The 27,602-nt window shown below is 43.1% G+C and overlaps 1 protein-coding gene across 2 annotated transcripts in view; it reads left to right on the top strand.

Annotated features, from left to right (window-relative positions):
• Rfx8 (regulatory factor X8) overlaps positions 1 to 27,602 on the top strand; it is a 76,704-nt gene that overhangs the window by 22,845 nt on the left and 26,257 nt on the right. Inside the window, exons 4-6 of one of the 2 annotated variants that reach the window (XM_042695505.1) lie at positions 19,049 to 19,112; positions 24,287 to 24,397; positions 25,901 to 25,978. In XM_042695505.1, the coding sequence (XP_042551439.1) occupies positions 19,049 to 19,112; positions 24,287 to 24,397; positions 25,901 to 25,978 (253 nt within the window). The remainder of the gene's footprint in view (positions 1 to 19,048; positions 19,113 to 24,286; positions 24,398 to 25,900; positions 25,979 to 27,602) is intronic. The other variant, XM_042695504.1, reaches the window with a different exon arrangement.

Genomic DNA, 27,602 nt, shown 5'->3' with positions numbered 1-27,602 from the left:
ACACACACACAAATTTGAGAACTTTTCCAGAAAAAATAACGATAGTAAAAGAGGGCTGAGAAAGTAGCAAACAATATTAAAGAAGAATAAAATGGCTGGCATTAAGGTACACCGTGCAGCTACAGCTGTCAAGACCATATGGTGTCAGTGTCAGCATGGACTCACAGGTCAATGAAACAGAGAAGAGAATCTAGAAATGGATCCCATTAAACACACTCAAGGTACCAAATGGGAGAAGGATGACCTTTTAACAAAGAACACTGGACCAATTACAGACCTATGCAAAACAAAACAAAAACATACACAAAAAAACTTCACTTTAACTCAAACTAATATGAAAATTATCTCACAGTCCAGAATCTTCCATTGAAGATGAATGAAGTCATTTGGGACTAAAGTGCAGCTTACCTGTAGTCCAGCTGCTTGAGAAGCTACGATGGGAGGCTTGCCTAAGTCCCAGAGTTCAGGAACAACCTGGGAAACATAGCAAGACCTCTACAAATAAATGATAGAGAGATACTCGATAGATACATGATAGAGAGACAGAGAGACTTAATGAAATAGATTCAAATTATCAGGCCCTAGGGCTAGGCACAAATTTCTTAGACTTGACACCAAATGAAAAATCTATAAAAGGAAAAACTATTTCAGATAGGTTAGGTAAACAAATACTGGTATATCCAAGCCACAGAATACTATCAGCAATAAAAAATAACTTCAATCCCAAAAGATTATTCACCATATGATTCCACTAGTATTTTTTTTATGAAACAGTATTAAATGACAAAACCAATTAAGGGTGAGGCAGGATTTTGTTTGTTTTATGAGATTAGGATCTTAGTATGTAGCTCAGGCTGACCAGGTTGGCACTAGACTCTCAAAGTTCCACTCCCCATGTACTAGAATTACAGGCATGAACCACCATGAATAGTAATAAAAATGTTTGAAATGAGGGATCGATGAGTGACTGCTGGAAGCTAGGGCCTTGACAGTGGGAGAATCTGGAGGTGGGCATGGTGAAAAAAGAACTATACAAAGGAGTCTTGTGCATCCTGAGGGATCCCCGTGTTTGCATTGCTGAATTTAAAGCATTGTCTCATCTATATGCTTCCCACTTGTCCTTTGATGGCTGAGTGGTTTGCACACGTTTTCTTTGCACTTGTTGCTCATCTTCCATCCTCATCCTACGAGTTTTCCTGGAGCAGGGCTTCATCTATAGTGTGGAAGCAGAGCGTATAAAATAGCATAAAAGGGCTGGGAAGGTGGCTCAGTGGTAGAGTGCTTATCTCATATTCATGAGGCCCTGGGTTCGATTCTTCAGCACCACAGATGCAGAAAAAAAGCCAGAAGTGGCTCTGTGGCTCAAGTGGTAGAGCACTAGCCTTGAGCTGAAGCGCTGAGGGACAGCGCCCAGGCCCAGAGTTCAGGCACTACAACCAACAAAAATAAAATAAAATAAAATAAAATTGCATAAACATAGTCAGGTACCAGTGGCTCACACCTGTGATCCTAGCTACTCAGGAAGCTGAGATGTGAGAATCAGGGTTCAAAACGAGGCAGAAAAGCCCTTGAGACACTTTTTTTTTCAGTTGTGGGGCTTGAACTCAGGGCCTGAGCACTGTCCCTGAACTCTTTTTTTTTTTTTTTAATTTTATTTTATTTTATTTGAGAACATACTGTACAGAGGGGTTACAATTACATGGGCAGGGTAATGCATACATTTCTTACCAAGCATTGCAGCCTCCTCCTTTGTTTACCCTTCACCTCCCTTCCCAGCCTCCCCCCTCCCCCCCACCCAATCATACCCCCTCCCCCCCCCCCCACACCGACATTGTAAAGCTGGTTTTGACATGACATTTTGTACTTCTCATTGTTGCAACAGGTCCACCTGAATCCTTAAACGACTTGTTTGTCCCCATCTCCTCCACATGTTATACTGACATCAAATATAGTGAAAGCGGGGGTTACACTGTGGGGGAGGGACATACAAAGCAACAAAGAAATAATCTTATAAATGTGTTAGAAACACATGCATGAAAGAAACAAAAACATTAAAATAAATATTTGAGGGTTCGTTTTCCTAACATCACATTATCTGACTTTTTCCGCTTGACTCATACCTATACTAGATATTGCAAATAAGGGAAATCATGGGACCTATGTTTCTTTGGGCCTGGCTTACTTCACTTAATATAATTTTTTCCAAGCCTTTCCATTTCCTAACAAATGGGGAAATGTCATTCTTTCTGATGGAGGCATAGAATTCCATTGTGTATATATACCACATTTTCTTGATCCATTCATCTACTGAGGGGCATCTGGGTTGGTTCCATATCTTAGCTATGGTAAATAATGCTGCAATAAACATAGTTGTGCTGGTAGCTTTAGTGTGGTCTTTTTTGTAAACATTAGGGTAAATGCCCAAAAGTGGGATTGCTGAACTCAAAGCAGACACTCTGAAAACATTACAGGATGGAATAGGAGAAACCCTGGGTCTCCTTGGCTCAGGCCGAAATTTTCTGAATAGAGACCCGGAAACACAACAAATCAAAGAAAGGTTGGACAAATGGGATTGCATAAGGTTGCAGAGCTTCTGCAGGGCAAATGACATAGCTAGCAAGATCAATAGAAAGCCCACGGATTGGGAGAAGATCTTTACTAGCCATACACCGGACAAGGGTCTCATATCTAAAATATACTTGGAACTCAAAAAATTAAACCACCCAACAACAAATCCTCAAAGAAACAACTGCCCAATAAGTAAGTGGGCGAAAGACTTAAAGAGAAGCTTCTCTGAAGAAGAAAGAAGGATGTCCCTGAACTCTTTTGCTTAAGGCTAGTACTTTTATCACTTCAAGCTGCACAACCACTTCCAGTTTTCTGGTGGTTAATTGGAGATAAGAGTCTACAGCAGGGCTGATTTTGACCTCGATCCTCAGATCTCAGCCTCCTGAGTAGCTAGGATTACAGACGTGAGCCACAATGCTTGGCTTAAGACTGTTATCCCCAATTTAACTACCAAAATAGAAATCCATCTGTGGCTCAAGTGGTAGAGTGTTAAATACGCACAAAAGCTCAAGGACAGTGCCCAGGCCCTGAGTTTAAGCCCCAGGACTGGTACAAAAAATAAAATGAAATAAAATGGAATAAAAATAAACACCCAGAGAGAGACATATGTAAATGCAAATTTAAAGCTTAGGAATTCGAGTAAGATCATAGATTGTATCCACATCTTAATGTTTGTGATAGTGCACAGCCAGCCCTGTGCACCAACAGGTTCCGAACCCTTTGATTCAACCCGCCATGAGTGGGAAATAGTTGGGGGAAAATAATTCTGTCTGTACTAAACATAATCATTTTTCTGGGGCTGGGAAGGTGGCTAAGTGGTAGAGTGCTTGCCTTGCATGCATGAGGCCCTGGGTTTGATTTCTCAGCACCACATAATTTGCAGAACAAGCCAGAAGTGGTGCTGTGGCTCAAGTGGTAGAGCGCTAGCCTTGAGCTGAAGAGCGGAGGGACAGCGCCCAGGCCCAGAGTTCAGATCCCACGATCACTATTTCTCATCACTATTCCCTAAAAGTTTGGCCCAGCAACATTTCACATAGCATTACATTGTATTAGGCATTTCAAGTCATCTAGAGATCACTTAAGTCTGTAAGAGATACATGTGGTTTCTATGCAAAGATGATGGCATTTTCTATCAGGAACTTGGAGTTCTGGGTAGGGAGAGTCTTGGAGCCAGCCAGTATACTGTGGACACCAAGGAGTGACTCGATTTTGTTGTTGGTTTTTTTAAAAGTTTTTTTAATTGTGAAAATACTGTACAGAGGGGTTACAATTACATGAGCAAGGTAATGAGTACATTTCTTATCAAGCATTGTTGCCTCCTCCTTTGTTTTTCCCCTACCATCCCTCCCATCTCCACAACTACACCCCCACACACACACCCCCTCCCACCGAAGTTGTAAAGTTCATTTTTTGACATAGCATCTTGTACATCTCATTGTTGCAATGGGTCAACCTGTATCCTTATTTAAACAATTTGTCTTTCTCTTCCCCTCCCCAAATTATACAAACACCAAATACAGTGAAAACAGGGATTAAACTGTGGGGGAGAGACATACAAAGCAACAAAAAAATCACCTTATTAATATGTTAGAAACAATAGCAAGAAAGATAAAACCACTTGTGTCCTTATCTTGGGGTTCATTTCACCTAACATCATCTTATCTGGCCTTTTCTGTTTGTTTCAGACATATACTAGTTATTGCAAATAAGGGAAACCGTGGGACCTATGTTTCTTTGGGCCTGGCTTACTTCACTTACTATAATTTTTTCTAAGTCTTTCCATTTCCTAACAAATGGAGCAATGTCATTCTTTCTGATGGAGGCATAGAATTCGATTTCGTTTTTTACAACCTGTTACCACTGGGGGAAACTGAGTAGAGTGTAAAGGGATTGACTGCTCTCAATTATTTCTTACAACAGTGTATAAATCTATAATGACCTCAGTAAAATACTTCAATTAAGAAGACTATGGAGCCTAACTCTATAACCTAGGGAAAAAAATCATGGTAGACCCCGTGGTGTATTATAGCCCATTTCTCACTTTTCATGGCCATCCAGGAGGCTTCGTGTTTTCTATGAACACCTGCAAGCCTAGGCCTGCTCCTTCTCCTCACAGCTGGAGTTCCATCTTCCTTTCCCTTGGTGGCCTCTGCATACTTATGGGTGAGAGGTGAAATGGCTGTACAGTTGCTCTCCTCCATCTTTAGCAGATCCACAGCAGGGCTCCATGGAGGAGCCACTGAGAGGCTAGCACTGCATACCTGGAAGTCATCATCTCTCTATAAAATGGCTCTTAAGCGTTTCCCTCTCCCTCCCCCTCTCCCTACCTCTTTCTCTTCCCCCCTCTCCCCTCCCCCCTCTTTTTCCTCTCCTTTCTCTGTGTCTGTCTGTCTGTCTGTGTGTGTGTCTCTGTGTGTGTCTCTGTTTCTCTGTCTCTGACTGTCTCTGTCTGTCTGTCTGTCTCTGTCTCTGTCTCTGTCTCTCTGTCTCTCAGTCTCTCTCTGTCTCTCTGTCCCCCCCTCCCCCTCCTGCTGGTGAAGAGAGGGATTTTTCTGGCCAAGGCTTGGCACATCCACTTTGGAACATTTTGGAGATTCCCCAAAGTTGTTCACCTTGCTGGCACAGGAGTTTCTCTATGTGTACAGCAATGAACATACACTTACATAAACCCTTTTGCTAATAGTTACCTAAGGGAGGAATAGGACTTTGATTGCTAATGGTTACCTAAGGGGGGAATAGGACTTTTGAATGTAGGATTACAAACAAAATGTCTTGGGCTGGGGTACATCTCACTCTTAGAACATTCAAGGCCATGGGCCAGGAATCAGGACTGGTTGTTGCCATCTGCTTAACCTCAGGAAGTGGTTATCCCTAGGGGGCATATACATACACACACACACACACACACACACACATTCCCAGTGTCACTGGCAGGGCATGGTGAGTCTTACTGTACACTGCTAAGGGCAGCATCTGCTCTAGATAGAGGAGGGGCTCAGGTTTTATTGTCAAACGTCAAACAAATGAAAGTTAAGCATATCATGGGGGGCAGGGTTAGTGAGAATGACTGTAAATGTGCAGGGTGCATGGTACAAGAAAGACCCCTCACCAAGTCCAGATTGCATTGCCACTACCCCTGTCAGATTGAGCATGACTTCCCAAGGACCCAGATCCCCTCCTCTTTCACTGGCATTCAGATGGAGACTGGGACCTGGTATAACTGCCAAACCCAGAAGTCACTGAGAAGCTGAGGCCAAGTTATAAAATCCTTTGTGTGTGTGTGTGTGTGTGTGTGTGTATGTGTGTGTGTGTGTGTGTGACATGTATAGAAACAGCTCTACTCATTTGTGTTCTTTACCCTTTTCTACCATAAAAATCTCCGGTTAACACGTTTAAGGAAAACTTCTTTTAATCAGTTTGCAGCTAGATGAATCCCTATCCTACTTAACATAAATTCTGATATCATTTATACAGTCTCAAGTCTCCTTCAGGATATATAGAAACTAACTCTTGCTCTCCCCCCCACTTTCCTCCCCCATACACACACACACACACACACACACACACACACACACACACACACACACACACACACACACACACACACACAGCCTAGCACATTAAAGGCCTTTACAAAGCATCTAACACTGTGCTTCCACATCCAGTCTTTGTTCTTCTGTCTCTTTGTTCTTTTGCCAGCCCATGATCTCGGGCTGCATCTGTTCCTATGGGCCTGAGCCTGTGGAATGCAGACAGGTCCCCAGCTGGCGCAATGCACCAAACAGGAAAGGCATAGGAATCTTCCAGCACCACCCTTGGGAAAAGTGGGTTCCTGGAGAGCCAGCCAGCAATCTGGCACTTTGAGCACCACAACCTGAGGGTGCCAGGCCCCAGGCGTTCCTCCAGAGCATCCCTTGCCCCTTCCTCTGTTTGAGCAGCCAGCCTAGCAGAAGGGGCTGGGAGTGGCCTGAGAACCTGCCTGGGACCTGCGGCCCCGGGGCCTCTAGGCCAGGCCTGGGTTGAGCCTCTGAGGCCTAGCTCTTCTGTACTAATGAGGTGTCCAAGTTGCAACCCGCTTTTGGCCTTGTCCACCCTATGGTTTTTAAGGCTGGTTAGAACTTGTTGCAGGACCTATATACATGCATCACTTGTTTGTTCTCTAGCAGCTTGAAAAATCATACATGTTGCAAATTATTCCCCAGCTATGCCCTTGTTGTATAAAGGCTTTGAAGGCAGGCACCACTCCTAGGCCCCGGCAGGGTCCCAAGCTCAAAAAGCATTTGCTCTGAGCAGGCTCACTTGCCTCTTGCCAATGCAATGTATCATTTACTGTCTTCCAGGGAAACTTTACTGCCACCACCACCACCCACCCACTCCTGGAAGCTGAGTTTCTCCTTAACATGCACAGAGATTCCCCCCACGTCATCATTTTGCAATTAAGTTGTTCATAAAATCAAATGGGTCAGGAAACAGTTAAGGGACAGATGAACAACACCTCCCTGCCCCCAATACAGAAATGACTCAGTCACGAGGCTCAGCATGCCAGATTTTAAAATAACACTGTCCTTGTCTGTTTTGAGTTTTAAAATCTGTATGTCTTATTGTGTGCTGTGTGTATGTGTGTGTGCATGCACATGAGCACATGCACACAGACAAGTATATGTGCACTGCTGAGGCCTCCTGCAAGCTCCGTCAGTGCTCTACCACTGAGCTCCTTCCCAGTCCCTGTGTGATTTTTTTTCCTGCCAGATGCAGGAAAGGATGCCAGGTGCATCTTAAGGAATAAGGGTAGGTACTACTGAACTCTAAAGTGAGATCTGGGTCTCTAACTCTGTTCTCATGTTGAAAATGGGATAAGAGATCATGGGGCTGGGAAGGTGGCTCAGTGGTAGAGCGCTTGCCTTGCATGCCTGAGGCCCCGGGTTCAATTCCTCAGCACTACATATGCAAAAAGAAAAAGAAAAAAGGCAGAAGTGGAGCTGTGGCTCAAGTGGTAGAGCACTAGCCTTGAGCTGAAGAGCTGAGGGACAGTGCCCAGGCCCAGAGTTCAGTCCCCACGACCAGACCCCAAACAAACAAACAAAAAAAAGAGATCTTATCTGCCTTCTATACAGGTTGCTTGGAGGATTCCAGTAAACGAAGCACCATACTCAGCAATAAGTTGCTTGATATATTTTAGAGATTCATATTATTAGTATAATCAAGATCACATAAAAATTTGTAATCATGGTATCGTATCATGTGTCTTTGTAATGAATTATATATGTTTACCTTTATATATTTTACCTTTATATATTAAAATATTTATGAAGATGTCAGGCACCAGTAGCTCACATCTGTAATCCTGGCTACTCAGGAGGCTGAGATCTGAGGATCCAGGTTGGAAACCGGTTCATGCAGGAAAGTCCATGAGTCTATTGTCTCCAATTAACCAGCAAAAAGCTGAAAGAGGAATTGTGTATCAAGTGGTAGAACACCAGCCTTGAGTGAAAAGGCTAAGGGATAGAACCCAGACTCTGAGTTAAAGCCCCAGCATGCATGCATGCACACATGCAAGTGCGCTCACGCACACGCACACACACATTCACTTATGTTCTAATCAAAATGTAAGCAGCTATTTCCTATGCTCTGAAAAGGCTGTGTGGATAGACCCTCGTGGATGGGGAGACAAATGCCTCTGCTTGGGAAGCCCGCACTGGACAAGTATGGTACATGAATTAGGGTTTATTACATTTTTCTCCTCTTACCTTTGTAATTGCTTCAAGTTGTTTCCCTGCTTGCCGTTAGAGTGATTTGTGAGAGTAGATTACCATGCCAGAATGATGTAAATGAAAGTCTGGATTAATGGCCAGTGATGTCAAAACTTGAGAATGTGAATTGTACTTAGACTACAGCAAAAGGCCGAAAAGAGTGTTTAGCTAACACTATAGTGAAGAGACTTGGTGGGAATTTTTTTTTTAAGATTAGTTGTATGTGATAGAATGTGTCTCGGTCTTCTTTATGACCCGTTCTAGCCACATTGTTTTTGAATAAAGTAACATGGTTCTCACACAGGCTGCACAGTGGCAAAAAAGCCAGGTTTTCCTGGGCACTCCTGTGGGGGCTCAGACAGAGTTATACATGGCTGAGCCCTGTATTAATGAAGGTTCTGGAAAGGATCTTCAGGTCATTCGATCCCATTCCTTCCCTTTACAGGGGGTGGAAAATGGAGGCTCTTAGTTGGGCATGCTGGTGGCTCATGCCTGTGATCTTAGCTAACCTACTCAGGAAGCTGAGCACCTAAGGATTGCAGCCCAGGCAGGAAAGTGATCTCCAATTAACCACAAATAAATAAATATAAATGAATAAATCTGGAGATGAAGCAGTGGCTTGAGTAGTAGAGGTCAGCCTTGAATGAAAAAGCTAAGGGACAGCACCTAAGCTCTGAGTTCAAGTCCCAGTACCAGAACAAAAAATGAAATAAAAAATAAAATGGACCTCCCTACCCTACCCCCAGCTCAAGGAGCTAGACAACGACATGGCTTTGTTACTCTGGGGAATTCTCAGTCTTCTGTCCTCACTGTCTGTCTCCTCCCTCCGCCCCCAGCTGACCTCTCTAACCCCCCAGTGCTTACTGAATCCTAACCTCCCACACAACCACTGCAGGCTTACTGCGCACCCCACAAGACCACGGGCTACCTCACAGAACACATCTGCCTTGGGGTCACTCTCATGCCATGGGTTTGCTTGTTTTTTGTTTTTGTTTTTTTACTTTAGTGACTGGAAACCAGGAAATGCTCAGAGGGGCCTTCAGCAAGCAGGAAGGAGAAGACCTCTTCTGGGACTGGAGCTTTTCCTTCCCTGCAACGCCAGGCCTGGCGTTGTGTGTGGTTTCATTGCGATGACTGTGCTTCTGATCACAGCCCAGTAAGAGTCCTGAATCAGGCCTGAATCAGAACCACTCTGAGGCAGTGAGCCCAGAGACATGCCAGTGTCCTGGCTGGCAGACTGGAGGTTTGCTCTTCAGGCCTGCTCTGCCCTCTCTCTTGCTAGGCCTCCCCCTGGGGGAAATGTGTGGGGGAAAATGTGTGTAGTCAGCACAGCTTTACTTTCTAGCCCATCCTAGCCTTGTCTGCAAGGTTCAAGCACAATATCTGTAGTGTTCACTTGGCCAAATCCACTGTGTGTGTGTATGTGTGTGTATGTGTACAAGTGTGCATGTGCGCACATGTACATGCTGGTACTGGGGTTTGAACTCAAGGTCCAGAGCGCTCTCCCTTAGCTTTTTTGCTTAGAAGGTTGGCATCTACCATATCTCCATCTGACTTCTGCTGGTTAAGAGTTTCACAGATGTTTCTGCCTGGGCTGGCTTTGAACAATGATGATCAGATTTCAGCCTCCTCCTGAGTAGCTAGGGTATGAGCTACTGGCACCAAGCTTGAGCTAGTCTCTTGAAGTAGGGAAGTAGGAAGAGATAACAGCCATTCCTTTGGACAAACAAGCTGTCTGCTGGTCAGGTACAGAGGTGGACTCTGCAATTAATCACTCTTCATGTGATTGAAATGTTGTTCCTTTTCCCATTGTAATTATTTCAATGAATAAAATACCCACTTATTATCAAAAGGTAGTGTAGCTCCCCAGTAAGGGTTTCTTTCACACATGGACCTCTATATAGCAAGTAGTACCTTCAGTCTTCCTTATAAAGCCATGGAAGGTAATATTCCACGCCCCCTCAAGTGCTGATGGATTAAACACATATATATTACTATTAATCACATGGCAGGAATTTGGGGATTTCATATAAAAACTCAGAATACTTGAGACCATTACTCAGCCATAACCAACATTGCTCATCATTCTAGAGCTATGAGAGATGGGGGTGGCGGGGGTGGGGGGGGGGAGGAAAGGAGGGGTAAGTGATAGGGCTGAAGGCTCTTTAGTCTGAATCAGACTTCTAAAATTCAGGATTCTTGTTCTGAGTATCCAGAGAAATGTCCCATGAAGATTATTGTTATTATCAAAAAAGTTTCATAAGTTCTATCCAAGTATGTAGTACTGATAAATGCAATCCTATCAGGCTAACACAAAGGAAGGTAAATAATTGAGAAATTGGTAGGCAAAAAAGTAAATTGATTACATATGGATGCATAGATGGATGCACAGATGAATGGTTAGGTGGATAGGTGGGTGGATGGTTGGACAGATGGATGGATGGATGTTTGGATAGATGGCTAGATGAATGGATTAACAGATAAAAGGCACTGAGTGTATTCCTACTATGGTCTTGCATTCATTTTTCATGAAATACATGTTAAGAATAGCCTGTTGACACAATGGAATTGTAGAGAAATGGCTCTTTTTCCAATTTAGCTGAAGAAAATCTCATAAGTGAGTTTTAAGGCATCTCTAAAGGCAGATGAGCATTTTTTTCTGGTTAAGTTCCCTTTTAGTCTTTTGTTTAATGAATTTTCATTTCTGATATATTCTTCTGTCTTATTTTATTCTAGGCTTAATTCCTCATCTATTCATTTATGGTTTGTTGTTTGTGTTCATATAATGTTCCAGAACCTATAGAAGTGGCTACATATAAAATCTGCCTTCCTTGCCTTCTTTTTTGCAGCTTGAACTTAGGGCCTAGTGTATTTCTTGTATTTCTCAAGGCTAGTGCCCTATTATTTGAACCACAGCTCTGCATCCAACTTTTTGGTGGTTAATTGGAGATAGCAGCCACAGAATTTTCTGTCTGGACTGACTTTGAACCTTAATCCTCAGAGCTCAGCCTCCTGAAGCTAGGATTACAAGCATGAGCCACCAACACCTGACCTGTGACTTCACATGGCTTTTCTCTGTGCATGCATTGCAGGGTGATCCTGTTGGATTAAAGCACCCCCTTGCTCTTTTTGAACAGCAAAGGACACTTTCATTTTTCAATTAAGAATAACAGAATTAGGCTGGGCACTAGGATTACTCTTATAATCCTAACTGCTAGGAGGCTGAATCCTAGATGTTCAAAGTTTGTAGCCAGCCTGGGCAGGAAAGAATACCTGTAAATAACCAGCAAAAATTGGGGCTAAAAGTATGGCTTAAGTGGTAGAGCACCAGCCCTGAACAAGCCAGAGCTCCAGGCCCTATGTCAAAGCCTGCTTCAAGAAAAAAAAAACATGAGAGAAACTGGGGATTGACTCAATTTCTTGACTCATTGGGAGTTGGAAGGTCATAGATGTAGGGTTTAAAAAAATAAGAAGCAAGATAGGAACATTTATGTCTTTCATGGGAATGAGTTGAGATTTTTCTGAGATTCAGGAGTCGCTTTTTTTCTCTTTCTAGAGATTATTATAATAATAGCTAACTGTTAGGGCACTGGTTGGTGTGTCCTTCCACAAATGGGGTCCTAAGGCTGTTTGACAGTCTTAAATCCAACCAGTCTCAACAAGTCCTCCACCCCAGGGTCTCCTAGCCTTCAGACTAGAAATTATGCCCTCACCTATTTTAATTATCTCCTTAGAAATTCTGTCTCCAAACAGTCATATTAGAGGGAGGGTTTTAACATATGAACTGGGATAGGAAGGAATGAGTCAGTCCACCACACATGACATCACAGAATTCCCAGAACATTTCAAATTTGTTACCTTCAAGTACTGTCCATCATCCTATATGCAGGATTTTTACAGCCATCCCTTGGGGTGAGTCCCTTTACATTGCCTGAATGTAAAATTCAGGCAAATGAATGGACAGAGGAAGGGTGGGTGAATACATTCATAATACTAAATGTACATAGATAGCTTGAGGGTATAGATAGGGTTTAGAAAAATTGAAGAGAATGATGGAAGGGGTGACATTGATCAAGATGGATTATATTCATAAACTGATATGTTGAATTGAAACCCCTATGTACAGACTACGCATAGAGCTCTTCTATAACCCAGCAATCCCACTTCTGAGCATGTACCCAAATGATCACAAATAAGGCCATACTAAAGCTACCAGCACAACTATGTTTATTGCAGCATTATTCACCATAACTAAGATATGGAACCAACCCAGATGCCCCTCAGTAGATGAATGGATCAAGAAAATGTGATATATATATAATGGAATATATATATATATATATATATATATATATATATATATATATAATGGAATTCTATGCTTCCATCAGAAAGTAGACACACCCCATTTGTTAGGAAATGGAAATACTTGGAGCAAATCTTATTAAGTGAAGTAAGCCAGATCCAAAGAAATATAAGTCCTATGGTTTCTCTTATTTGCAGTAACTAGTATATGTCTAGGATAATCTTATCAGATGCACAGAAAAGCTCAAAAGCTATGTACATATGACCATATAAGATGATGCTAAGTGAAATGAACTTCAAGATATGGGTATAAGAGGTTTTTCTTTGTTGTTGTTGTTTTTAATGTACTATGTGATTTTTTTTAATTGTGAAAATATCATACAGAGGGGTTATAATTACATGGGCAAGATAATGAGTACATTTCTTATCAAGCATTGTTGCCTCATCCTTGGTTTCCCCATACCATCCCTTCCCCTCTCTACCCCCCACCCCCCACTCCCCACCCCCACCCCCCCACCCCCGCCAAATTTGTAAAGTTTGTTTTTCAACATAAAAGTCTTGTACATCTCGTTGTTGCAATGGGTCCACCTGTAACTCTATTTAAACAATTTATTTTTTCCCTTCCCCTCCACAAATTATATTAACATCAAATACAGTGAAAGCAGGGCTTATACCATGGGGGAGGTACATACAAAGCAACAAAGAAATCATCTTATAAATATGTTGGAAACAATCGAAAAAAAAGAAAAAAAAAACATTTGAATCCTTATCTTGGGATTCATTTTGCCTAACATCAGCTTGTCTGACAGCTTCTGTTTGTCTCAGACATATATACTAGTTATTGCAAATAAGGGAATTTTTGTTTCTTTTGTATGTTCTTCCCCCTATGGTATATCCCCTGTTGTCACTGTATTTTATTTTGGTACCCTGCAGCTTGTATATACATTTATCTAATTTGGGGAGGGGAAGGGGAATAACAAAATGCTGAAACAAGGATACAGGTTGACCCATTGCAACAACGATACTCATAAGACACTGTGTTGGAAATGAACTTTACAACTTTGGGGGGGATGGGAAGAGGAGAGGTGGGGGAGGGAAGGAATAGTAGAAGAAAAAAAACAAAGAAGGGAGTAACAATGTTTGGCAAGAAATGTACTCATTACCTTACTCATGTAACTGTACCTCCTCTGTACAGCATATTTACAATAAAACTTAAAAAAAGAAACCCCTTTGTACCACCACTTAAAGATAAAGAAAGTAAAATTTATGTTTTGATAACAAGTTGTATCAAAAGATGAAGAAGCCACAGGGTACTAGCAGTTCAAGCCTGTAATTAGCTACTTAAGAGGCTGAGATCTGAACAATGTAGTTCAAGCCAGCTTGGTCAGGAATGTCCATGACACTATTAATTCTAATTAACCACCAAAAGCCAGAAATAGAGCTATGGTACAAGTGGTAGAGTGCTAACCTTAAGTGAAAAAGCTCAGGGATAGCACCCAGTTTCAGAATTCAAGCTCCAGGACTGGCACACGTGTGCACACGCATGCCTATACATACACATACACGTGTGTGTGTGTGTGTGTGTGTGTGTGTGTGTATGTGTGTGTGTGTGTGTGTGTGTGTGTACATGCTGGGTGCCAGTGGTTCACATCTGTGATCCTATATACTTAGATCTGAGGATCACTGTTCAGAGCCAGGCCAGGCAGGAAAGTCCAGGAGACTTATCTTCAATTAACCAGAAAGTGAAAAGGTGAAACTGTCACTCAAGTGTAGACATCCAGCCCTGAGCAAACCCTAAAGGACAACACCCAAGCCCAGAATTCAAGTCCTAGTATGGGCACACACACAAAAACAGTGATAAAGAGAGCTGTGTATGGTATAGTGTGTACTAGTGGACAGGGATACAGGATCTTCTTGTGTGGAACAAAGGCTGCTATCATCCATGTTTCCTCTTATTTCCCTCCTCTCATAGTCCCTTTGTCCTGACAATAGATGCTCAGTGTCCAGCGCAGAGTGTCAATTGCTGTTTTCTTCTCTCTGTGCTCAGGTAGAGCTCGCATGTCCAGTTGTAAGGACATGTGTTGATTTGGGATGAACACAAATACACCTGTCCTTAGCTCAACCATAGGCCCAGGCTATTGAGAAACTGGAAAGAAATACACCCACCTGTCTTGTACCCAGAGAAGATGTGGCCCCTAGTGTGAGTGGGAGGCCTTGGGTTCTCATGTGCCTTAATTAAAGGAAAAAATGTACCACACTACATGAACGGGATTGGACCTATTCTCTCCTACATATGTTTCCATTATAACAAGTGCATTTCCATGTCTATTATTGATTAATTACCAATTTCTTTTTTTTTTGTATTGGTCGATTATGAGGCTTGAACTCTGGGCCTGGGAACTGTCCCTCAGCTCCAGGCGAGTGTTCTACCACTTGAGCCACAGCGCCACTTCTGGTTTTCTGGTGGTTAATTGGAGAAAAGAATCTCATGGACTTTTCTGCCTGGGCTGGCTTTGAACTGTAATCCTCAGATCTCAGCCTCCTGAGTAGCTAGAATTACAGGTGTGACCCACTGGTACCCAGCTAAATTACCACTTTCTTGCTCTGTGAAGGAGCTCTTCCACACCCATTGACTCAGAGAGTATTTTTATTTCTGGATTGATATTTGAAAAGTTCTAAAATCAAGAAGCAGTAAGTTTTCACTTTCATGACAATTTTTCTTTTCTCACTGGAACATATTGTACCCACGATGACATGATACCCATCAAGCAAATACAGGGCTGTCCCAGTTATAAAAATTGTTTGTTAAAAAACAAAAAAAAAACATTCCAAGGATGGGAAGGTAGCTCAGTGGTAGAGTGTTTGCCTTGCATGCATGAGGGCCTGGGTTTGATTCCTCAGCACCACATAAGCAGAAAAAGCCAGACGTGGGTCTATGGCTCAAGTGGTAGAGTGCTAGTCTTGAGCTTAAGAGCTGAGGGACAGCACTCAGACCCAGAGTTCAAGCCCCATGACCAACAACAACAAAAAAGGAAAACATTCCAAATACAAATAGGAAAAGAGGAAGTAAAACTCTCCTTCTTTGCAGATGACATGATCCTGTATTTAAAGAACCCTATAGATTCCTCTCCCAACTTACTTGAGCTGATCCTAAACTTTGGTAAAGCAGCAGGGTATAAAATTAACCCACAAAAATTAGTAGCTTTTCTGTATGCCAACAATGACAAGACTGACTGAAATCAAGAAAGCAACTCCATTTGTAGTAGCCTTTAAAAAATACCTAGGAATTAACCAAAGATGTAAAGGACCTCTATGATTAAAAACAAAAACAAAAAAACTTTGAAAATCTGTGAAAAGAAACTAAAGTAGATTTAAGGAAGTGGAAAAACCTTCCATGCTCCTGCATTAGAAGGATTAACATCGTGAAAATGACAATGCTGGAGCTGGGAAGGTGGCTCAGTGGTAGAGCGCTTGCCTTGCATGCATGAGGCCCTGGGTTCAATTCCTCAGCACCACATAAGCAGAAAAAAAAGCCAGAGGTGGCGCTGTGGCTCAAGTGGTAGAGCACTAGCCTTGAGCTGAAGAGCTGAGGACCAGGGCCAGGCCCAGAGTTCAGGCCCATGACCAGACCCCCCCCTCAAAAAAAAAAAAAAGAAAAAAGAAAATGACAATGCTGCCTAAAGCTGTTTACAAATTCAATGTGATACCCATCAAAATCCCAACAACATTCTTCAATGATATAGAGGAAACAATCCAAAAATTCATATGGAATAATAGAAGACCCCAAATAGCAAAAACAGTCCTTAGCAGAAAGAACAGTACTAGAGGAATGTCAATACCAAACTTCAAACTGTATTACAAAGCTATAGTAATTTAAAAAAAAAAAACAAAAAAAAAACCAGCTTGGTACTGGCACAAGAATAAGCCTGAGGACCAGTAAAATTGAAGACCCAGAAATGAACCTGCAGACCTATAGGCACCTAATATTTGATAAGGGAGCCAAAAACACAGGATGGAAGAAAGCAGCCATTTCAACAATGGTGCTGGCAGAATTGACTATACACATACAGAAAACTGAATCTAGATCCTATATATTACTCTGCACCAGACTCAATTCCAAATGCATCAGACCTCAAGGTAAGGCTAAACACTATGAAAATATTATAGGAAGGGATAGGGGAAACACAAAGACTCCTAGGCTCGGGCTGATACTTCCTAAGAATCAAAATTTATCAAAGAAAGACTGAGTAAATGTGATTGTATCAAACTGAAGAGTTTCTACATGGCAAAGAACATGGCTAGTAAGATAACTAGCACCCAGAATGAGAAATTTTTGCTGGTTATACATCAGACAAGGGCCTTATATCTAAAATGTTCTCAAAAAATTAAACCCCCCAAAAAACAAATCCTTAAAGAAATAGTAACCCAGCCAGGCACCAGTGCCTCACACTTAGAATCCTAGCTACTCAGGAGGCTGAGATCTGAGGATCATGGTTCAAAGCCAGGCCAGGCAGGAAAGTCCATGTGACTCTCAGCTCCAATTAACTATCAGAAAACCAGAAGTGGCACCGTGAGCTGAAGAGTTGAAGAGCTGGGACAGCACCCAGGCTCAGAGTTCAAGCCCCAAGACTGACAGAAAAAAGGAAGAAGGAAAGAAAGAAAGAAGGAAAGAAAGAAAGAAAGGAAGGAAGGAAGGAAGGAAGGAAAGAGTAACCCAATTCATAAATGGGCTAAAGATGTAAAGAGAGACTTCTCAGAAGAAGAAATAAGAATGGCCAATAGACACATGAAGAAATGTTCAACATCTCTGGCCATAGAAGAAATGCAAATCAAAACAACATTGAGATTCCACTTCGTCCCAGTTAGAATGCCATTATCAAGAAAACTAACAGTAACAGATGATGGTGGGGATGTGACCAAAAACAGAACGCTGCTACACTGTTGGTGGGAATGTAAACTTGATCAACCACTCTGGAAAGCAGTATGGAAGTTTCTCATAAAGCTTCCCTATGATCCAGCAATTCCACTCTGGGCATTTATCCCGTAGACCGCAAACAAGGCCATACTAAAGCTACCAGCACACCATGTTCATTGTGCAGTATTGTTTACCATAGCCAAGATATGGAATCAATCCAGATGCCCCTCAGTGGACAAATGAATCAAGAAAATGTGGCATATATACACAATGGAATTCTACTCATCCATCATAAAGAATGATGTGTCCCCATTTGTAAAGAAATGGAAAGATTTGGGAAAAAATATATTAAGTGAAGTAAGCCAGACCCAAAGAAACATAGGTCCCATGATTTCTCTCACTTGTAGTAACTAGAATGTGCCTATAAATCTACAAGTAAACACGATGGACAGCAAAAGATAAAAAATTACACTTGGTGGGGCTGGGAAGGTGGCGCAGTGGTAGAGCGCTTGCCTTGCATGCCTGAGGCCCTGGGTTCAATTCCTCAGCACCACATAAACAAAAAGAAAAAAGCCAGAAGTGGCGCTGTGGCTCAAGTGGTAGAGCGCTAGCCTTGAGCTGAAGAGCTGAGGGACAGCGCCCAGGCCCAGAGTTCAGGCCCCACAACTGGACCCAAAAAAAAAAAAATTACACTTGGACATGATAAATTAAACAGTACTCTAAACATTCACACAGTGAGACCAAGGGAGGATATTCTTAGGAGAGGATCACAAAGGCTCAGTAGCTATGTGCATATGATCATATAAAATGCTGCTTATCAAAATGAACTCCAAGAAAAGAAATGATGCTTTTGTTATTTCACTTTTTGCTTTTTAGTTGTTTTTTCTCCTTTGTTGCTGTTTTTTTATTTCTGTACCTTTTGTCTTGTATGTAAGATGATCTGTTCGGGAAAGGGTAAGAAGGAGCACAGAAATGGTGGGACAAAGGGTAAATAAATGCAGCAATGATAATCACTAGGCAGCTGGGAAGGTGGCTCAGTGGCTTGCCTTGCATGCATGAGGCCCTGGGTTCGATTCCTCAGCACCACATAAGCAGAAAATGCTGGAAGTGGATCTATGGCTCAAGTGGTAGAGTGCTAATCTTGAGCTGAAGCGCTGAGGGACAGTGCCTAAGCCCAGACCAAAAAAAGATAATCACTAGACACTATGTTGAAAATAAACTATATAACATGGAGCAGGGGATGGGCAGGGAATTGGGAGAAAATGGGGGGAGGGACACTATTCAAAAAGAAATGTGCTCATTACCTGACATGTAACTTTAACCCCTCTGTACATCACTTTTATATTAATTAATTAATGTTTTAAAATAGAAAATAACCCAAGCATATGATAATCAAGCATATGACAATTACACCCCAAATAAATAGTCTTGCTGCAGAAGTATTTTCATACTTATATTCAGAGATAGGTGCCTTGCTAAAATCACTGCTCTCCTATTTGTTTTTCCACAGCAGAGACATGGTTCCCTTTGAAAATTTTTCTGATTATAACAGTATTATCCAACAAGAAGAAACAGTGAGTATTGAGAAAAACAGAGGTATTATTAGCCTAGCAATATTCCATCATTCCTTAAGTAGATGCCACTATTTTTCTATGTGTGTCTTGTTGAATTTCCACTATGGCCAACCACTGTGCAGGGACAGATTATTTCCCCTTTCCTTGGGAACATCTTGCTTAGCTGCACAATTGCTGCTTAACTGTGTTTTTTGAGCTATAATGAAAAAGAAAGCCAGTGCAGGTAGCTTAAACCTGTAAACCTAGCTACTCGGGAGCTGAGATTTGAGAATCATGGTTCAAAACTAGCCAGGGCAGGAAAGTTGAAGTGACTCATCTCCAACACCCAAAAGCAGGAAGGAAGTAGAGCTATAGCTCAAGTAAGTAGAGCATTAGCCTGGAGTAAAACAACTCAGGGACAGTGCCCAGGTCCTGAGTCCAAGACCTGGGTCTGGCACATACATAAAAAAAGATGTGCAGGTTGTTAGCAATAAATTTGCCTAAAAGTGTCTCTATATTACAATATGTTACCCACATATAGTAAGAGTAATATAAATGTAATCTTTTATGTGTTTATTATATATGTTGTACTACCCTTAGAATTAGGATACTAGGGTGATTAATAGCTAATCTATGGATTTTACTTTATTGACCAAGATAGTATGACAGTACTGAGACACTGTCTTAGTTCAGGATTCTATGACAAATATTATAACAAAATGCTATATGACCAATTACTATAAGCTTAGATAACAGATTTGTTCCTCATGGCTCTAGGGGCTGGAGCTCAAGGCCAGGAAGTCAGGCTGGTCAGGTTCTGGTGAGATCCTCTTCTGGGTGGCAGATGGCTAACCTGGTGTTGTGTCCTTAGGTGGCAGCATGTGGACTGGCCTCCTAGCTTCCTCTGGTCTCTGCTGCCCCTTACAAGGGCACTGATCCCACTCACAAGGACTCCACCCTCCTGACCTTTTACAGATACCATCGTGCCAGGATTGATGGATGATTTGGGAAATACAGAAGCAGTGGGGAGGCTGTGGTGGGCCAGTCATTAGTGAGAACTTGACAGAAGAGGCAGCCTGAATTCATTTCCTCCTACTGCTATAACAATTAGTACAAATTCAATGGCTTAAAATAACACAAACTGCTGGGCACCAGTGGCTCCTGACTGTAATTCTAGCTACTCAGGAGGCTAAGATCGAGGACTGAGGCTGAAGCCAACCTTGACCAGCAAAAAGCTTGAAGTGGAGATATGGATCAATTGGTAAAGCACCAGTTTTGAGCAATAAAAGCTAAGCAAAAGTACAAGGCCTTGAGTTCAAGTACACATACAGGCACATGCGTATGTGCACGCACACGCGCGTGCACACAAACGCACACACACAAATTCAAATTGATTTCTGGCAGTTCTGTGAGCTCTGAGTCCCACATCAGTTCTTGAAGCTCAAGGTGTCTTCAGGCTGTAGAGGTGAGTCTATTTCTTGCTCTTCCGTTTCTAGAAGCCACTCACACTCTTTGGCTCATGGCATCCATTTTCAAAGCCAGCAAATGCAGAAGGAGTCCTTTTTATGTTGCCTTCCTTCTGGTTCTCTGTGGCTGAGAAAGATCACATGCTTTTCATGACCTCTGTCTCTCTATCTCAAGGGCCTTAACTCACTCCCTTCTGCAAAGTCCCTTAGGCCATGTAAGATAACATAGTTCCAGGCTGGAAGGATTCCTTGGTAGATGCCTTTGGGGGCCATTAATCTGCCTGTTGTACTGTCCTTGAGATGATCCTGGAAGGCACCACTGGGCTTCTTTCATCTGGGGTGGGGGTGTAACTTCTGTTCAAGCTGAGCTGATACTGTGGAGGCAGGGCAGAGCCAGGTGTGAGGAAGTGGGAAGCTTCAGACTCTGAGGGGAGAGAAGAGGTTGAGGTGCAGATGGTGGAGGGTTATTGACACCAGACTGAGGAGTTTGGATTTCAGCCAAAAGAACTGTTGGATACCATCAAGGTATTTTGCAAAGGACAATGGCTGGGTATATTTGCTTTAGGGGATATAATTCTAGAAGCAGTGTGTTGTAGGAGAGAGAGAGGAGGAAAAAAAAGAAAGAAAAAACAGGACATCCAGGATAATGGATGGAGTAACACTGGAGGGACAGATGGTAGCTAGAGGAGGGGAGACTGTAGGAAGCTGTCTCCCATGCTATCCTCAGGAACTGATATATAATGTCTTGTGTTAGTCAGGATTTGAGTTTCTTTTTAACTGCATCAAAATGGTTACCATAAGCCGGATGCTGGTGGCTTATGAATCTGCTACTCAAGAGACTGAGATCTGAGGATTGGGTTCAAAGCCAGCCCAAACATCCATGCATCTCCTATCTCCAATTAACCACCAGAAAACTGGAAGTGGAGCTGTGGCTTCAAGTAGTTGAGTGCTAAACTTGAGCAGAAAAGCTCAGGGGAAGCACCCAGGCCCTGAGTTCAAGCCCCAGGACCAATCAAAAACAAACAAACAAAAAAAGTTCATAAGGAGGAAAGGCTTGTTTGGGATCACCATTTGAGAGGATTTAGTCCATGATCCATTGGTTTTGTTGCTTTGGTGCCTGTGATTGAGCCATATAGCATGGTGGGGAGTGTGTGCTGGAGCATGTTCACTTTATAACTGCAACATGAATAAAGAGAGAGGAAGAGGAAGAGACCAGTGTCTTCCCCTTGGTAGTATGGCCTCCAGTGACCTAAAGATCTCCCACTGAGCTCCTTCTCTTCAAATTCTACCACTCCCAACCGTGCCACAGATGGGGAATCAAGCCTTTAATAGCTGGGTTTTGGGGTCTGGTCGTGGGACCTGAACTCTGGGCCTGGATGCTGTCCCTCAGCTCTTCAGCTCAAGGCTAGCACTCTACCACTTGAGCCACAGCGCCACTTCTGGCTTTTTTTTTCTTTTTGCTTATGTGGTGCTGAGGAATCGAACCCAGGGCCTCAGGCATGCAAGGCAAGTGCTCTACCACTGAGCCACCTTCCCAGTCCCAATAGCTGGGTTTTGTAAGACATTAACACCCAATCTATAGCACACAAGCTTACTAACGATTGAATAAATGATAATTTTTTTAAAAATACATTTTTTGACCTATTGACCCAAACTCCAGTATCCCCGGAAATTCTAAACAGAATTTCTCACTTCTTTCTTTGCCCCTTTGCTGAATTATTTCTCTAGCACAGGAAGCACTCCAGTTGCTTCCAGAATACCCTCTCCTGCTGAGCACCTCCTGCAGGAACTCTGTACCATCTGACTATTTGTGTCCTTAAGAAACTATTGAAGCATGAAGAGACATGGCTTTGGGAACACAGAGCAGCAGGCAGAGAGCACTGATAACCAGGAGTCATGGTAGTACCTACCCTCCACTTCCCCAGATGGCAGCAATGGGGTTGGTAGTTTATGACAGAAGCACTTAGGGACAGGCCAGTGAACTCTGGGGAACAAGCCCCTCCTTCCTGATGATCAGCCCATGTGTAGTCTGCACCCTGTACCAGAGAGAAGAACCATCACCAGACAACACCCAATGAAGCCAGTGTGCCACGCTGTCTTTGAAGATGGCACAGGTGGCATCCTTGTCAAGAGCCCTTGAACCGTCCATGCTCTATGCTTCTACCTAAGTGTGTATTCAGACTGGACATCCCTGCTTTACTCCAAAATTAGCCCCTGGAGGGGTTTCAGTGTGCCATTGCTATGATACTATGTATAATGTGCATTTTTCCAGTGAGAGGATCAGTTGCTTGCAACACACTCTCAGTGGGGTTCAGGACCCTAAAGTGTTCAGAAGTATAGATTGGTGGGCATGATCCCCAGGACCCCTGAGTCTCAGTGTGATACAGTTGATCATAAGAGGCCATTGTAAGACTGGTATGGGGTATAGTGCGGTAGTGACCAACATGGGCTCTTTTCCCCAAGGACAGTGAGCACAGCTGTGAGAGCAGCTGCCCTGCCCTCTAGAGTCCTGCAGACAAGACACATGGAAACCCAAAAGCAGAGTGCATCTAGGAAAGAGTAGCTAAGTTTCACTGAGTGTGTGAGAATTGGGAAAGCCAGGGATGTGGTTCTTACCTTGGACTGTCAGAAGAGTTCTCACATCAGAACAGAGCAGACTAGCTAGTTGGAGAACCAGCAGTCACACTTCATTATGGTGGGCTTTGCATCTCAATGTCCAATTTGGAGGAATTATTTCATCCCACTCTATTGTAAAAGCAACTATTCCATAGCCCAGGAATATATCAAAGAAATCATTCGTTCTTATTTTCCTCTGTGTGTGTGTGTGTGTGTGTGCACGCGCGCGCGCACATGCACACATACTAAGTGGACTTGCACTTAGGGCCTGGGTGCTGTCCTTGAGCTATCTCCCTCAAGGCTAGCACTCTACCACTTGAGCCACAGTTCCACTTCAGCTTAATGCTGGTTAATTTGAAATAAGAATCCCCTGTACTTTTCTGTTCAAGATTCTCAGCCTCCTAAGTAGCTAGGATTACAGGTGCAAGACACAGGTGCCTGGATAAATCATTTCAAGTCAAACTGATGTCCTTCCTTCAAATCAGGAGCTGCCCTGCCTCCCCCTTGCTCAGAGGACACTAGGAGGATGCACAGGAAGGAATGTTGTGTATGTGTTCTCTGCAGAATCTCTTTTTCCTTCTTTGTCATCCTGTAATTTGTTTCTGTAAAGGAAAACATGTTCCCCTTGTTTAGCTTGCTAGCTATGTCCCTGGAGTTTCTGATATAACCAACCATCTTTATATCAATGTGCGATGATCCCAATAGGATACAGTTTTATTTTAAGGAGCAATAATCGTATGGATAATGTACAAATATATCTGGGCCATTAGGTTAGCCATAGATAATATTCTTGGACATTGCTATATATCACTTGATCCCAATGTGTGACTCCTAGAGTGATGTATTTGGGTACTATATTAAATGCTGTCTCCTGTATCCATAGCTTATAGAATTATACAAAAGGTTAGCATCCTTTGGAATGGAATGAGGGAATGCTTCAGAATAGAACCAATAACGCCTTCAGAACTGTGGTTAAAAGAAAATGCTCTTTTAACTTATAGTAGCCACATGGTTATGGCTTAGTTTAGAAAATGCAGTTTAAGTAAGTAATAATTAATTGAGTAATAAATAATTAAGTAAGTAATAATCATCCATTGTGTAAATGATTTCTAGTGTGAAAATCATACTCCAATAAAGACAAGTCCAGTTGAGCCTCCTCAGCTGGAATTCAGAAGATGTCCGTTTTGGGAACAAGAACTGGCAAAGAAATACTCCTATACAGTGGTAGGCGCGTCCCTCAGAGGCAGGGTGGGGTGGGGGAACAGCTCTCCAGTCCCTTGCTGGGTGTATACATAGCAGGCTTGTTTTGCCTGTGGTCATTTTGAGTCTCCTGGGGGTAATATTTGCATCTTCTCAGAGCTGCAAGAGCCATGGTTCCTTCTGGAACTTGGTGAATATCAGGAACTTTGGGTCTGCTCCACATCTTTGGTGTGGATTTTCTAGAAACTGGGACTGGGAAATAAATAATAGTAGGTGAATTAGGTTTAGGAAGATAGGTATCAAAAGTTGATGGCCTTGGTAAGTTTACAAGTTAAGACATCAAAATTAGAGCCACATGAACTATACATCAATGTGCTGTGCCTTCCTGAGTGGAACTAAAACCCAACGAGGCCCAAGTAAAGAGCCTACCTACTGTTATATCAAAATTGCCAAGAGCTAGTGGCTCATGGTTATAATCCTAACTACTCAAGGCCCTGAGATCTGGGGACTACAGTCAAAGCCAACCTAGGCATGAGACTTTTTTTTTTTTCCTGTGGTTTGGGAGGCTTGAACTCTGGGCTTGGGTGCTGTCCTTATGCTCTTCAGCTCAAGGCAAGCGCTCTACTGCTTGAGCAACAGTGGCACTTCCAGTTTTCTAGTGGTTTATTGGAGATGAGAGTCTCATGGACTTTCCTGCCAGGGCTGGCATTGAACTATGATCCTCAGATCTCAGCCTCCTGAGTAGCTAGGATTATAGGCATGAGCCACTGGTGCCCAGCCCATGAGACTCTTATCTCCAGTTAACTAGCAAAAAAAGCTGGAAGTAGATTGTGGCTCAAGTGGTAGAATGCCAGCACTGAGCAAAAAGGCCAGAGGAAAATGTAAGGCCCTGAATTTAAACCCCAGTACCAGCACAAAAATTAAATAAAATAGCCAGTGGGTCACACCTGTAATCCTAGCAACTCAGGAGGCTGAGATCTGGAGATTATGGTTCAAAGCCAGCCTGGGCAAGAAAGTCCATGAGACGTTTTATCTCCAATTAACTACCAAAAAAGCTGGAAGTGGAGCTGTGGCTCTAGTGGTAGAATGCTAGCCTTGAGTGAAAAAGTTCAAGAACAGATTCCAGGCCCTTAGTTCAAGCCCCAGGACTGGCACAAATAATAAAATAATTGTAGAAAAATTGCAACACAGGGGCTGGGAAGGTGGCTCAGTGGTAGAGTGCTTGCCTTGCATGCATGAGGCCCTGGGTTCAATTTCTTAGCGCCACATAAGCAAAAAGAAAAAGCCAGAAGTGGCACTGTGGCTCAAGTGGTAGAGCGCTAGCCTTGAGCTAAAGAGCTGAGGGACAGCACCCAGGCCCAGAGTTCGGGGCCCACGACCAGACCCCCCCGCCAAAATAAAAAGAAAGAAAGAAAAAGAAAAATTGCAACACAAATGGTCTCTGAATAGCTTGTAGCAAGGTCTTAGAGGATGAATACATTCTTGGTCGTTGCTAAAAGCAGACCTAATTTTCCATATCTTTCGTAGATGCTCTTGCTTGCGGATGAGTATTGTAACTACTGTCAAGACATCTTGCACAATGTGAGGAATCAAGAACTGGAGAGGGTAGGTTTCCATCTACAGATCACAAGCCTCTGTGACTAATTACTCACCATCACACTTGGTTAAACCACTTTAAGGGACATGTTAATCCATTGCACAGAAGTGCAACTATATGGTAGTTAGCAAGTTCTTTAAGGTGGTGTTGATACTCAATTTAATCACTTGCAAAGTCTCCAGTGTACTAATATGGTTGACCTGATATTTTAAATACAAATTTGGCCCATTTGTTTTACACCCTACTTCCAGCTGAGCTTGCATAGCTTGTGGGTAGTAATATTCATTTCAGGATTTCATTGTTGCCAAAGAGGCGTTTTATAGATGTGCACCAAGTGAGACAGAATCAAGGCTTTGAGGCAGCTGGTCTGACACATGCACAGGGGGTGGGCGGGGGGGGGGGGGGGGGTTCTGCCCTGCAGGGGGCTGGGAGCACTGTGGGTAATGGGGATTCTAGCAGAGCTGAGTCTGTGGTTGCTGTCCCTGCTCCTATCCATCACCCACCTGTAAGTAAGAGAATGAATATGCCCTGTGTTGTATTTTTGGAGAAATCTGGAATGAATATCCCAGCACAGAAACCCAAACCAGGGGCTTTCACAAGACTCAGGAGTTGATCTAACTTCCTCATTATGCGAAGCACAGGATCGGCCCTGGCCCAGCACCACTGGTGGGTCTGGTATCTCAGATTGGCCACCTGGTTCAAGAGCACAGTCTGGCAGAAAACAAAGGAAGGAAAGGAAGGAAGCGGCTACTTGGCTCTCTGCCAAGGCATATACTGGCCTCTCACCTGAACATCAGAGTGCCACCCCCGCCCCCTTTGGTTCTACAGTCCTAGGGGCTTTCAACCTGATGTCCAGTGGAGGGCATGACATGAAATGCAGTTATGCCACTTCCTGAGGTGTCCTATGTTCAAGGTGGTCAGGCAGTCAGTCAATGAACATTCACTCTCAACTCTTGAGTAGGCCCCTGCGGGCTAATTTTTATCCTTATTATAATCAACTAGAGCCCCCCTGTGGTCAGAAATAGAAAATGGCCTGAAGAAAATATGTTCTATGTTCTCTCACGGGACTAACTGGCAGGTGGGCTTTGATGAATTATTAGAAAGAATTGATGTTCAAAGCCAGCCCAGGCATGAAAGTCCATGAGACTCACATGAATCACACAACCGTTTAAGTGATAGAGGGCAGCCTTGTACGAAAAACTAAGGGGTCTGGGAATGTGGCTTAGTGATAGAGTGCTTACCTGGCATGCATGAAGCCCTGGGATCGATTCCTCAGCACCACATACACAGAAGAAGCCAGAAGTGGTGCTGTGGCTCAAGTGGTAGAGTCTAGACTTGAGCAAAAGAGTTAGAGACAGTGCCCAGGCCCTGAGTTCAAACCCCAGGACTGGAAAACATTATTTTAAAAAGGAAAGAAAAGAAAAAGCTAAGGGACAGTGTCCAGGCCTTGGATTTAAGCCCCTGTACTGACACAGAAAGAATGGAAGAGGAAAGAAAGACAGACAGACAGACAGGAAGGAAGGAAGGAAGGGAGGGAGGGAGGGATGGAGGGACGGAGGAAGGAAGGAAGGAAGGCAGGCAGGCAGGCAGGCAAGAAGGCAGGCACAGGTGGGTTCATGCCTGTAATTCTAG

This window comes from Dipodomys spectabilis, unplaced genomic scaffold (genome assembly GCF_019054845.1).
Source record: "Dipodomys spectabilis isolate Male_0828 unplaced genomic scaffold, ASM1905484v1 ptg000187l, whole genome shotgun sequence".
NCBI lineage: Eukaryota > Metazoa > Chordata > Mammalia > Rodentia > Heteromyidae > Dipodomys > Dipodomys spectabilis.
The sequence above is the reverse complement of the archived record's forward strand: the minus strand, read 5'-3'. Positions and strand labels throughout refer to the sequence as shown.